The sequence below is a fragment of the Heterocephalus glaber genome, unplaced genomic scaffold, assembly GCF_053883595.1.
Source record: "Heterocephalus glaber isolate CG9 unplaced genomic scaffold, H.glaber_assembly_v1.0 deba00001733, whole genome shotgun sequence".
NCBI lineage: Eukaryota > Metazoa > Chordata > Mammalia > Rodentia > Bathyergidae > Heterocephalus > Heterocephalus glaber.
Window position 1 is genome coordinate 15163923 of NW_028258444.1, and position 14762 is coordinate 15178684.

Consider the following 14762-nt stretch of genomic DNA (forward strand, 5'->3'; position numbering starts at 1 on the left):
ATGTACTGTATAATGTTTTTATTTGTCTTCTCTTAGGCTAAATGCTCATTTTGAAGTAAATCCAGATTGTTCTGTCTCTCGAGCAGAAATGTATTCTGAATACCTCTCTACTTGTAGTAAATTAGCTCGTGGTGGAATCCTCACATCAACTGGATTTTATAAATGTCTTAGGTAGGATGCATAGATCTTTAAATAAAAGCCATTTCTTTTTTTATTTCTGTCAACTTTTACAATTCAAAGACTAAATGTTTTAAATCTTGAATAATAGTCTATAATTAATACTATAGCTTGAGATATTAAGGCTTTTTGATAATGGTATTTTTAAATTAGTTATATTAGGAGTAGGCATCACTTAAAGTTCAGTGAGACTGTAAACCAGATGTAGCGGTGCATACCTGTAATCCCAACACTCTAGGAGGTATAAGCAAGATTACCACAAGTTCAGGGCTATCCTGGGCCGCTTATTGGGAACTTGTCTCAAAGTTAAATGAATAAATAAAAAGGCCTGAGAATGTAGCTCAGTTCGGATACTCTGAGTTCAGTCCTTAGTACAAGGAAAAATAAAACAAAATTTTTAAAAGGAAGGAAGGGGAAAGGAGTGAAGGGAGGGAGGGAGGGAGTGGGCAAAAGGAACACTCTCAGCAACACAGTTGATAATTAATAACTTCTTAAATTGGAGGATTGACACATTCATGATGGTGCCATAATTTGTATATCTCACTGCCAGGCAGGTTGAACTACCAGTGGTACATGCATGACTGAACCACTTATATCACCAGTGGTACAAGCCACCTACCTGATGGGACAGTCACACATGTACCTTGGTGGTTCGAACTGGAGGGAACTTGTTACTCTTCTGTATTTCTTTGCTTCTCACCTTTGCAAAATAGAAGTACTGTTTCATATATAAGTAGCAATGAATATATGGCCACTGTTCATACAAACATTGTTAGAAGTCCTTGTTTTTTGCTAGTGTCATAGTCATCATAACTAACTGAGTTTGTATTACTTTACAGAACAGTCTTTCCAAATCATACAGTGAAGAGAGTAGAGGATTCTAGTAACAGCGGGCAGGCACATATTCATGTGGTTGGAGTGAAACGGAGGGCTATACCACTTCCCATTCAGATGTACTATCAGCAGCAACCAGTTTCTACTCCTGTTGTTCGTGTTGATTCTGTTCCTGATGTATCTCCAACTCCCTCACCTGCAGGTAGGTATTAATGTTTTTGTTTTACTTGTTACTAATATAAAACTGATGAAATTGGCCTCTATCATATTCATATGGTTCAATGTTGTTGGATGTTAATTTCCTAAAATTGTTTTCTCTTATACTAAGTAAAATAATTCCTATTTGCATTTTTCAGTCATTTCATTTGAAATTTTTATTTTTAGGAATCCCTCTTGGATCACAGACTGTAGGAAATCATTTTCAGAGGACTCCTGTTACCAACCAATCTTCAAATTTGACCGCAACACAAATGTCTTTTCCAGTACAAGGTATTCATACTGTGGCACCGACTGTTTCAAGAATTCCACCAAATCCTTCAGTTCACACCCACCAGCAACAAAATGCTCCAGTGACTGTCATTCAAAATAAACCTCCAGTTCCTTGTGAAGTTGTAAAAGCTACAGTAATACAAAATTCCATACCCCAGACAGCAGTTCCTGTTAGTATTGCTGTTGGAGGAGGACCTGCACAGAGTTCTGGGGTTCAGAACCATAGTACAGGCCCACAACCTGTTACAGTCGTGAATTCTCAGACATTGCTTCACCATCCATCTGTAATTCCACAGCCGTCTCCATTACATACAGTGGTACCAGGACAGATACCTTCAGGCACTCCTGTTACAGTAATTCAACAGGCTGTCCCACAGAGTCATATATTTGGCAGAGTACAGAACATACCAGCTTGTACTTCTACAGTTTCACAGGGTCAGCAACTAATCACATCACCCCAACCTGTGCAAACTTCATCTCAACAGACATCAGTGGGTAGCCAGCCACAAGACACTGTTATCATAGCACCCCCACAGTATGTAACAACTTCTGCGTCCAATATTGTCTCAGCAAATTCAGTACAGAATTTTCAGGTAGCTACAGGACAAATGGTTACCATTGCTGGTGTCCCAAGTCCACAACCCTCAAGAGTAGGGTTTCAGAACATTGCACCAAAACCTCTCCCTTCTCAGCAAGTTTCATCAACAGTGGTACAGCAGCCTATTCAACAACCACAGCAGCCAACCCAACAAAGTGTAGTGATTGTAAGCCAGCCAGCTCAACAAGGTCAGACTTATGCACCAGCCATTCACCAAATTGTTCTTGCTAATCCAGCAGCTCTTCCAGCTGGTCAGACAGTTCAGCTAACTGGACAACCAAACATAACTCCATCATCTTCACCATCACCTGCCCCAGCTACTAATAACCAAGTCCCTACTGCCATGCCATCTTCTTCCACTCCTCAATCACAGGGACCACCTCCTACTGTCAGTCAGATGCTATCTGTGAAAAGGCAGCAACAACAGCAGCATTCACCAGCACCCCCATCACACCAGGTACAGGTACAAGTTCAGCAGTCACAACAAGTACAGATGCAGGCTCAGCCTCCACCAACAAGTACAGGAGTTAGCCAGCCTGCTTCTGGTGAGTCAAGTCTGATAAAACAGTTGCTGCTTCCAAAGCGTGGCCCTTCGACTCCAGGTGGTAAGCTTATTCTCCCAGCTCCACAGATTCCTCCCCCTAATAATGCTAGAGCTCCTAGCCCTCAGGTGGTCTATCAGGTGGCCAATAACCAAACAGGTGGTTTTGGAGTGCAAGGGCAAACTCCACCTCAGCAGCTGTTGGTTGGGCAGCAAAATGTTCAGTTGGTCCAAAGTGCAATGCCACCCACAGGGGGAGTACAAACTGTGCCCATCTCGAACTTACAAATACTACCAGGCCCACTGATCTCAAACAGCCCAGCAACCATTTTCCAAGGGACTTCTGGCAACCAGGTAACCATAACAGTTGTGCCAAATACAAGCTTTGCAACTGCAACTGTGAGTCAGGGAAATGCAACTCAGCTCATTGCTCCAGCAGGAATTACTATGGGCGGAACGCAGGCAGGAGTTGGACTTCAGGTGCAAACACTTCCAGCCACTCAGACTACTCCAGCTGGACAATCATCATGTAGTACTGCTACTCCCCCATTCAAAGGTGATAAAATAATTTGCCAAAAGGAGGAGGAAGCAAAAGAAGCAACAGGTTTACATGTTCATGAACGTAAAATTGAAGTTATGGAGAACCCTTCCTGTCGACGTGGATCTACAAACACCAGCAATGGGGATACCAAGGAAAGTGAAATGCAGATGGGAAGTCTTTTAAATGGGAGAAAGTACAGTGACTCAAGTCTACCTCCTTCAAACTCAGGGAAAATTCAAAGTGAGGCTAATCAGTGCTCACTAATCAGTAATGGGCCATCATTAGAATTAGGTGAGAATGGAGCTTCTGGAAAACTGAACTTAGAACAAATGGATGTGCAGGATATCAAAAGTGATTTGAAAAAACCCCTAGTTAATGGAATCTGTGATTTTGATAAAGGAGATGGTTCTCATTTAAGCAAAAACATTCCAAATCACAAAACTTCCAATCACGTAGGAAATGGTGAGATATCTCCAGTGGAACCACAAGGGATTTTGGATGCTGCTCAGCAAGATACTGCCAAAGGTGATCAACTAGAAAGAATTTCTAATGGACCTGTATTAACTTTGGGTGGTTCACCATCTATGAGCAGTATGCAGGAGGCTTCAAACATGACAACGCAACAATTTAGTGGTACTGATTTGCCTAATGGACCTCTAGCTTCAAGTTTGAATTCAGATGTGCCTCAGCAACGCCCAAGTGTAGTTGTCTCACCACATTCTACAACCTCTGTTATACAGGGGCATCAAATCATAGCAGTTTCCCACTCAGGATCAAGAGTTTCCCATTCTCCTGCCCTATCATCTGATGTTCGGTCTACAAATGGCACAGCAGAATGCAAAACTGTAAAGAGGCCAGCAGAGGATAATGATAGGGAAACAGTCACAGGAATTCCAAATAAAGTAGGAGTTAGAATTGTTACAATCAGCGACCCCAACAATGCTGGCTGTAGTGCAACAATGGTTGCTGTGCCAGCAGGAGCAGATCCAAGCACTGTAGCTAAAGTAGCAATAGAAAGTGCTGTTCAGCAAAAGCAACAGCATCCACCAACATACATACAGAATGTGGTCCCACAGGTAAGTCAGTCTGCTGTCATATTTCTCTTAGCATAATACTCTGATTTATAAGTACTGTATGATTTTAGGGGGAAACACTGTTCTTCCACGTCCCACCTTGAAAAGTTATTGTTTCAACTTATCTGTACTCAGGCTAACCTGCTTTTTCTTTAGTTTCATAACCTTAAACAGTTTTCAGTCATTAACATATGATATAAAGAATTTATTAGTTTTGTTGTCCCAAATTAGTAATTCTCTCTTTATATAACAACAGTTACTTATCTAACATTTTTTAAAAATATAAAAATGTGTCTTAGTCTCCTTTTGAGTTTATTGTGGGTGGTAATGGAGACTTCCTAAGATTTTTGCAAAAGAGATTTCTGTATTTGATTTTGGTTGTGCATTTATGACCCTTTAAATAGTCTTTTGGTAAAAAGAATGAATCCAATAAGAACTTTTTGGGTTTTTTTGGTACCAGGGATCAAACTCAGGACCTTGCACTTGTGATGCAGGCACAGTGCCACTGAGCTAAATCCCCGACCCTTAAATATATTAATACATTTATGCATTGGTTTCTTTTATTTTTATTTTATTTTATTCTTTTTTTGGTACCGGGGATCAAACTCAGGACCTTGTGCTTGCAAGGCAGGCAGCGGAACCACTGAGCTAAATCCCCGGCCCAGGTTTCTTTTATATTTAAGAAGTATTCTTAATTGCATTTTGTTTCAGATATTCCAATATTTTTGTATTTCACATTCTTTGGCTGTACTGTCATGTTTCTGTTATTCCCTTTTTAACTCCTATCCCATCTATGCATGCCCTATTAGTAAATGAAAGTATTTTCTAGGATCCATTCTACTGAATTGAGGATCCAATTTTACATGATCTTTTTACTGAAACCATAGATTTCCCCTAGCAGTTACTATCACCTGTTTTCTGAATCCCTTCTGTATCACTCTGTCTTTACCAATTAGTGCACAGCCACATCTTTCTGTGACTTGCCAACTCTGCTAGTGTTCTGGCTTGGGCTTTCATGCTTGTAATGATGACAGCAGAACTGTGAACATCATTGGCATTAGTGTCATAGCTGTGTATTGATGATAGCAAAATAAAATATAGAACAACAAAAAAGAAAAGTCCCTTGCTCCAGACCAGTTCTTCCACAATATGTATCTTTCTTTGTGTGAGTGGATAAAGTTGGACTGTGCAGCTCTGGGCATAATGGGATTTTTAATTTATATGTTTGTACCATCTAGTTACAGTGACTAAATTGTACATTATCTAGTAGATGCAATATGCATAGCAATAATAAATGATTGGTAGAAAATACTAAATCGTTTTTGTATAGCATTCCCAAGGTGTTTTTCACTTAACTAGTGCAATGCTGAATACATAGTAGACATTCAAATAATTGTTTTTTGTGTTTTTCTTATATTTAATAATTTTTCACTTCCTCCTGATTATATGCCTCTGTTTTTTCTTCCTAAATCTCTAGTTATAATAGACCAAGCCAAAACAGAGAAAAACTCCATTTCTATGGAATTATTTCATTAACCCTCATTTTGTGTGTCCTTAATCTTCCAGTGTGGTTATATTCAATATTAATATCTCAATAACAAAGAATGAACAAGAATACTAGCTAAGATTGGGACCTGTGCTAGGGACCTTATACTGAAGCATATTCTCATTTAATCCTCACAATAGTCCTATTAGGTAAGAATTGTTATCACCATTTTAGAGGTGAGAAATGAAGATGTTAAATAACCTACCTGAGGTTACCAGTTGACGCAAGGTGGTTACCAGTTGACGCAAGTTAGTTACCAGGACTGAAACTTAGGCATATTTGAAAACAAAAGTAATGCTCTTATCTCATTAACCTTTATTTTCTCCACTAGACTAGAAGATTTCTCTGTAAAATTCTAGGAAGCCCTTTTTGTCTCACATTTTGATTATTTGGAGTATCGTGTTATAGGAAGAACTACTAAATGGTCATTTTAATGCTAAAACTACTTAGCACAGTAGTCATGTATAGGTCATTAAAATGAGTATATTTTATTTCTAACATGAAATAATCTGTCTTAAACTTCTGTGCACCCTCTCCACTTACGTTCTTTAAGATAGCTACATTCTGGTATGCATGAAGCTCTGTTCAGTCTCAGCACCACAAGGGAAAAAAATCTACATTATTTGAAAAATTGCTATTTGGTTGGCATGCAGAAATTTAAAACTTTGCAAGGAAAAAGGTGTAACATGAATAGTGTCTGTGAACATGAAAATCCAGGATCCTTATGTATAGCACTTAGTATGATGCCTGTTATATTGTTGGGCATTTACCAATGGAGCAAGCATATTTTAGATTAATATATAAGATTAATGATATTCATGGGCTAGATATATGGAACAGACCAAAAAGTCAACTGTTCAAGATAGTATTATAAAAATTTTTTGAAAAGTCCATTAGTCCTTTTTAAGAGCTTGCTATTGGAAAGTCAATTTCCATTGTTGTCCAGATTCTTTAAGTTTCTTTACATACTCTATTTAACATTTTAGACTTTAGTTTAACACCATTTTATTCATAATTTAAATTGGTAGATTAAAGGATTCTGAAATAGAGGATTTCAAATGTGATTTTTCACCCAAACATATTATTCCCACCATTTCAAGAGATTCTAGGGATTCTAAGGAAGAATTGGTTTTCAGGAAGGAACTTCTAGACTTGTAAAATGCTTAGGGATAGAAAGCTGCAGGGAAAGCTTTTCCTTCTGGAAAAAAGCTAATATGTAATCCTTCCTAATACCTTTATTTTCTTACTGATTTTGTTCCTTCCTGCCTCTGCTAATCAGCTACTAATTTCATTATAGAAAATATAGCAACAAGTAAAAGAAGAATATATATGACAGTAATGGTACAATTAAAGACTGTATATTTAAATAGTATTTAACTGGGCATTTATATACATACAAAATAAAGCCAGTCATGGTGGTACATGCCTTTAATCCCAGCACTCGAGAGGCTGAGGCAAGACTGTGAGTTTGAGGCCAGCCTGGGATACATAGTGAGTTCAAGGCTGGCCAAAACTGTATAGCAAGACTCCGTCTTAAAAGAAATTTTTTTTTGTCTACTTCAAGGTAAATTTCCTTTTTTGTAACTGCTTATTTTAACTCTATTTGTAAGTTCAAATGCAACTTACAGGATATCAGTTCTAGATGTCCTGTCCTCCAGATGTCCTGTCCAGTATTCATGAATTGATACCTGGAGCCAAAAAACTAGATTGACATACAATGTGTCATCAACAAATATGGTGAATGTGTACATTTAAAAATATTACAATAAAAGACAAATTGCTGGACAGGGATTTAGCTCAGTGGTTCTTCTGCCGCCTGCTCTCCAAATGCAAGGACCCGAGTTTATCCCTGGTACCAAAAAGACAAATTGCCATTAGTCCCCCTCAACATACTCTCCCTTGCTTTGAACACATTTTTCTCATTGTTCTTGTTTTTTCTGAAGCAGTTCTGGAAGTCCTCTTTCTTCATATCTTAACGAGGTATGTTCAGAAACACAGTGAATGCTGCTGCTCTGTGTCATCCAAGGGAAAGGCAGGCTTATAAAAACATTACAGTGCGTCCTCATCTACTTTATTCACCAGATCTGACACCGTGCAACTTCTGGCTCTTCCCCAAAGTCAGAATAACCAGGAAAGGTAAACATTTTGATTGGGTTTACAACATCAGGGCAGCACAACAGCACAACTAAAGATACTCATGAAAGAGGTCTTCCAGAACAGCTACTGAAAGTGACAAGAATGATGGGATAAGTGTGTTCAAAGTAAGGGGAAGTAATTTGAGGGATATTTTTGACAATGTGTCTTTTACTATAATAAAGTTTCTTTAAACATTCACTGTATTTTTCCATTACATCTTTTACTAAAAAGCAAAAATGAATTAAAAAATGACATAATTACCTGAAGAGTTTATTTAGTATCATGTGAAACACATACCGAACATACTTATATCTGAATCTCGTGATCTGATAACTTGTCAGAATCTTGCATATAAAAATAATTTGATAAAAAAACTTGCTTAAGGATGTGCCTGCTTAAGGCATTTTATGTACACCTTGCCTTACTTCCTGTTCTTCAAGTAGGAAAGACTCCTGATGTGGTTTTATGTAATACTGAATATTGGTCTTTCTGATCCCTTCCTTTTTTTGATAATAAGCTTGAGAAATTTGTCCAGCCCATCAGAAGGCAGATCAAGTGGGCACCATGTAATCATTAGCATAGAAGGTATTTTAGCAAAAGCCTCAAGAATATCACTTCAGTGTTTTTTAAGAATTTCTTGTTCAGATTTGTAGAGCACATTGTAAAAACTATGGAAGGTGTTGCCACTAAACATAACTTCTTTGTTTCTTTTTCTGTATGTTCTTACAAAATAGGCTTGGTGTATATTCATTATCTAGATTTACACTTATTAAGAGGAAAAACATGGTGGAGATTTGAGTATCCATCATCAGAAATGATTGGGACCCAAAAGTAATAGAAATTTTGGACTTTTCCCAGAATGTAAAATATTTACATAGACATAATCAGACATATTGGGGATAGGGTCCAATTCTAAATATAAAATTCATTTATGTTTCATATGCACATAGCCTGCAGGTAATTTTGTACAATATTTTAAATAATTTTGTTCATGAAATAAATTCTCACAGTGTGGAATTTTGTACTTGTGACATTATGTCTGCCCTAGAAAAGTTTCAGATTTTGGAACATTCCAAATTACAGATTTTTGGATTAGTGATGCTCAACCTATAGTTTTTAAGAAAACAAGGGACTATTAGAGCTGAACAAGTCTTAGTATATTGTCCGAAGTCCTTAGTTTTAAGAGTTGAACTGACTTGCCCACACAGATAAAACCTTTATTTCAGTGATTTTGATTATCTCAGTGCTGTTCTGTAAATGTGTACATTTAGACTAAATATAATGTCTTTTACATCACTTGTAGAATAAATCTAATTCTTGCTTCCTTTAAAGTTTTGAAGGTATCTTTCCTTACTTTCCTCTTCTTTGGAATACAGTTTACCAATTACTTGGGTTGGCTTTAGGTGTCTTGGTGTCTGATTTATTCACCATCCAATTTACCTCAACTGGCTCCATTCTGTAAATGGCTTTCAAAATGTGCACTACACTGGAACATGATATTTCATTATTGCAAAGAGTTTTTTTTTTTAAGGATAATAGGTTACAGCTTTGTGGCTTTTCTGACACAGACTGAAATGTTAAGATTTTAGTCCTATTCAGTAATAAGTAGAGATTTAAAAGCATCCAATCAAAGTATTATCTCTGTTCTAGAATTTAGCCATTTTTTTAAAAAGATGAAAAGGCAAGATTATAATTTATTTTAACAAAAAGAGCAGTATTTTTTCCAAATATAAAATTGCTATACTCAGTAACAGTTAATTTTACATCACACAAGAAGTCACAGGATTGTTTCATATCCTTTATATAATTTTACATTTCTGGTCTCATTGAAGTTGTACCTTTTCTACTTTGATTACGAAAAGTAATATGAAAAATTAGCTAGCTTTCCCTAATTAGAATAGAGCAGTGATACAGAATATTCTTTAACAGCTGATCATTCAGAAAAACATGCATAACCTACTTCTTCACTTATGTTCAAGTTATGGCTATGGCTGATACTCTGCCAATTCACAGTAAATGCCAAAATTCAGAGAAAATAAACTCACAGCTTAGAAAAAATCTATTTTGCATTCTCATGCAAAGGATGTAATTCTTAAAACATGATTGGTTTAATTGGTACTTTGAAAACTATGTAATACTACAAAATAGAGCCAGTAAGTCTCCCTTGTATCTATCACCTATTTTTAAATGTTATCAGCATTTTACTATTCTTATTTAATCTATTCCCTACCACTATCGGTTGTTTTTCCTGGATTACTTTCAAGCAAGTCCCAAGCATTATTTCATTTCACTGTATATAACTGCCTCTAACAACTCTTAACAGAGTTTTGAATACATACATAAAACTACAATATAAAATTTTATCTCACCAAAGGAGTTCTTTTTCTTTCTTTCAATGCAGTACTAGGAATTGAACCCAGGACCTCACACATGCTAGGCAAGTGATCTACCACTGAGATACATCCCCACACCTTTTTAAAATCTTATTTTGAGATAGGGTCTCACTAAATTGTCCAGGGTGCCTCAAACTTGTGATCCTTTTTCTTCAGACTTCAGACTAGACGAGATCACAGGTGTGAGCCCCCACGCCTGGTAAAAGTAGCAATTTCTTTTCTTTTTTTTTTTTTGGTACCGGGGATCGAACTTGGCTCCTTGCGCTTGCGCAGCAGGTGACGAAACCACTGAGCTAAATCCCCGGCCCTGAAATTTCTTAATATTACCTGATACCCAATTTATCTTCAATGTTTCCTCAGTTATCTTTAAAAAATATAGCTTGTTTGAATTAGGATATCAAAAGTTTCTACACATTGCCTTTAGTTAATATGCCTTTATTCATTCTTAATTTAGCAGATTAACTTTAGTCATTCTTGATACATCCTTTGTTAACATTTGAGATTAAAGCCCAGGATTTAGCTCAGTGGTTCTGCTGCCTGCCTCGCAAGCTCAAGGTCCCAAGTTGGATCCCCGGTACCAAAAATAAATAAATAAACATTTGAGATTAAAATACCGTATGATAGGACCAGGGATTTAGCTCAGTGCTTCCGGTGCCTGCCTCGCAACTGCAAGGTTCCAAGTTCGATCCCTGGTACCAAAAAAAAAAAAAAAAAAAAATACCCTGTGCTAAATTTTCTGTGATACCAATAAAAGTTCCACCAAGGAAGAAAATCAGATAAAAGTTTGTTAGCACTTACAAAAATAAAATTAAAACTAATTTACAAATATAGGACAGGTTAGGCAATAAAATACCTAATTAAGAGCCGGGGATTTAGCTCAGTGGTTCCGCCACCTGCCCTGCAAGCACAAGGACCCGAGTTCGATCCCCAGTACCAAAAAAAAAAAAAGACCTAATTGAAATGATAATCAGTATAGAGAAACAGAAGTTTCACTCAGAGGAAATTGACACCATTAACAAGTTCATCCTTTAAAGTTCTGAGCCATATACCCTCTCCGGTGGACACCTGTAGTCTTACCTACTCAAGAGGCTGAGACACAAGGTTTGCAAGTTTGAGGACAACCTGGGAAACTTAGCAGGACCCTGTCACAAAAAGAAAGGTCTGGGATGTAGCTCAACATTAGAGTGCTTGCCAATCATGTGTAAGGCCCTGAGTTCAATATCTAGTACGTACTGAGTAGGAGAAATGTGGCATTTTAATAATATAAGATTTAGATTTGATCAGAACTGATATTCTTTGTTACTGCCAATAATTAGAATCTCCTTGGTTTTTAATGCAGTATTTTCATGTCAAGTTTTAACTAGTTTTTTATTTTTTTAAATAAGTATTCTGGTATGTCCCCTTTCCCTTTTTCTTTCTTTTTCTTTGACCCTTTTTTTCTTCTGTCTGCTTTCTTACCATCTCCAATTTTACGGCTTTAAAAATATGCAGAGACTCAGATCTGTGTTTCTATTACTGATTTCTATTGATAGATATTTTTTCTTCATCTCTCATTTTCCCCAAATTGAATTCATCATCATCTAACATCTCTTTCTTACGTATTCAGTTTCCCTTTGGATTTCTCTGTTATCACAATAACATCTATCTACATGCTCCTACAATGTTTTTCATGCATGTGTATGTTTTCCCACTAACTATGGTAAAATTTAAGGGTAAAAACCGAACAGCTTCAATACATCCTTAAATTAGATTGTTCACACTGGTTAGAACTCAAAAGATCTTGTAACTCTCATTTCTGATCTTCTTTCAGCATTTTGTCCTTTCATTTGTGTAATATAACCTTATATGTTTTGTCTTTTAATTATTGTTTTTATTCTGAGATTCTCAGCAGTTTTATAATGACCCAGTATACTCAATAATTCCCAAAATTTTCTTGTCTTACACAATGCTTGAAAATTGTATGCTACCATTTCTATAAGAAATCCAGTATTTTTCCCCTTTGTGGTATTTTAAGAAAAATGTATTGCCTAAAATTATTTTAAGCTATATTAAATTTAATTTGTTAGTGTTTTGCAGAGAGAAAAGGATGTGATACAGAAGAAAAAAATATGGGGTTATTTAAAAGACATTTTGGGCTGGGGATTTAGCTCAGTGGTTCTGTCGCCTGCCTTGCAAGCTTGAGGACCCGAGTTCGATCCCTGGTACCAAAAACAAAAAAAAGACATTTTGCTTACAGTTAGAATCATTTCACTACTATCAACAGTTACAACTGAACAACATCAAAGACTAAAATTATTAAACATTTTACTGCAAATTAGTTAATATTTATGATACTCCATGGTTATATCAACTGTTATCTGAAATTTTCTTTGCTTTTTACCATATATTGTTTTATATTCTTTACAAATCTAAATGGAGGGCCAGGGATTTAGCTCAGTGGTGCTGCTCCTGCCCCTCAAGCTCAAGGTCCTGAGTTCAATCCCCGGTATCAAGAAAAAAAATCTAAATGGAAATACTACTCAAGAAATAATAATTTGTAGTTGATTGGTTGTTGTGAAGAACAGACAAATCAGCTGGTTATGCTTAAGTATATTTTTATTAAATATATAATTGGGTTACTCCTACCTAAAAATATTAATTTTAATAATACAATCTGCCCTCCATGTCTGTGGGCTCTATATCCATGCATTTAATCAACTTTGGATCAAAAATGTTGAAGAAATGCATGTGTACTAAACATGTACTTTTTTCCTTGTCATTATTTCCTAAACAGTATAGTGTACTATTTACATATTATTTACATTGTTTTAAGTATTGTAAGTAATGTAAAAATAATTTAAATATACAAGAAGCTACACATAGGTTACATGCAATCATTTTGCCATTTTATGAGACTGAGCATCGCATATACTGATGTATATGGGGATCCTGGAACCAGTCCCCCACAGATACCTGGATGAATGTATATATTCGATAATGGTGACAGCAATGCATCATCTTGCCTCCGTGGTTCCATATTAAATAAAAGAATCATACTTTCTAAATATTTTTGTAAAAATAATCAACTTTTTAAAAAGATAATCATTAGCTTTCAGTTACAAAGTGTAAATTTCATGTTAGAAATGAATGTTGTAATCAAACTTATGATTGTACTATAAAATAATTACTATTTTTCAGTATCATGTCACAAACTCTGTGTTTGTGCTTTTTCACAGAACACTCCTATGCCACCTTCACCAGCTGTACAAGTGCAGGGCCAGCCTAACAGTTCTCAGCCTGCTCCATTCAGTGCATCCAGTCAACATGCAGACTCAATGAGAAAACCTGGCCAGAACTTCATGTGTCTGTGGCAGTCTTGTAAAAAGTAAATGGCAGTTTTATTTGATTTCCAAAAGTATTCTTTGTCTTAGAATGCTTTCATATTTCAATTTCTGTCATCTACAGTTTTGTGAAGTTTTTCTTTTGAAACCACTTTTTATCAAAAATGTTTTATGTTAGAAATTACGTTTATGTGGATCCAGTGGCACTTTAAGCTACATTGAAAGAATTTCATTGCTTAATGGCAGTTTATTAAAGGATATGGTTCAGCATTAGTTTTTAATAAAAATCATTTAAGAATTAATATATTTGCTTTGACAAAGTGAGCTATTAAAAGAAAATTGAACTTAGAGGCATCTGTGGAATTACTGTATAGTAGAACCTCCCAAATAATCTGTTAGAAAGAGAATGACTTGTCTTAAATCTGTGTTATAATGTTTACTGTATGAAAATTATTTTTAAAGCCATACCATGTCACCATTTAATAACAAAGGTGAGTAGCAGGTAGACTGAACTTCTTAAAGCATTTTGGACTTGAAGGAAAACTTAAGAATGTTGATTAAAATAAAATCCTAGTTTTTTAATATTAACATAGCCAGTCCCTTTGCTCTGGGCCAGTTTTTTAGAGCTCTAAGACTAAGATACTTGTCTTAATAGAATATTTTTCATTTCTTAGATACCAAATATTCTAATTCCACATCTTTTAACATTTATACTAAATATAAATCCATGATTTTATCATAGAGGTTGTATTTCATTGTACACTTCATATACAAATTAGTTTTATAATTGTGAACTATCACCTTAGCCTAAATATGTAGTTGGTAGTATACAAAATGTCTGTAGTACAGTGGCTATCAAACTTTAAGTCTCAACCCAGTACTAGGGACATGAATTCATTTTAGTGCATCTTGACCAGTGGTTTTTTGTTTTTCTTTTCAATGGAAATGAATAAAATACAGATTCCATCATGTTAGTAAGGGTAAGTATTGTTTTCAGTTATATATGTATAAGATACATGTTTGTGTTCTTGATTATAATGTAAAATCTATCAAAGTTCTTTAGGTTGTCTCTGATTTCTTTGATTCATTAAATTGATCACCTCCCTTCCTGCCC

General features: G+C 35.9%; 1 protein-coding gene across 2 annotated transcripts in view; it reads left to right on the plus strand.

Annotated features, from left to right (window-relative positions):
- Arid2 (AT-rich interaction domain 2) overlaps positions 1-14762 on the plus strand; it is a 183545-nt gene that overhangs the window by 141019 nt on the left and 27764 nt on the right. For both annotated transcript variants that reach the window (XM_087199982.1, XM_087199983.1), the window contains 4 exons: positions 37-171; positions 1017-1213; positions 1396-4256; positions 13544-13692. In XM_087199982.1, coding sequence (XP_087056108.1) covers positions 37-171; positions 1017-1213; positions 1396-4256; positions 13544-13692 — 3342 coding nt within the window. The remainder of the gene's footprint in view (positions 1-36; positions 172-1016; positions 1214-1395; positions 4257-13543; positions 13693-14762) is intronic.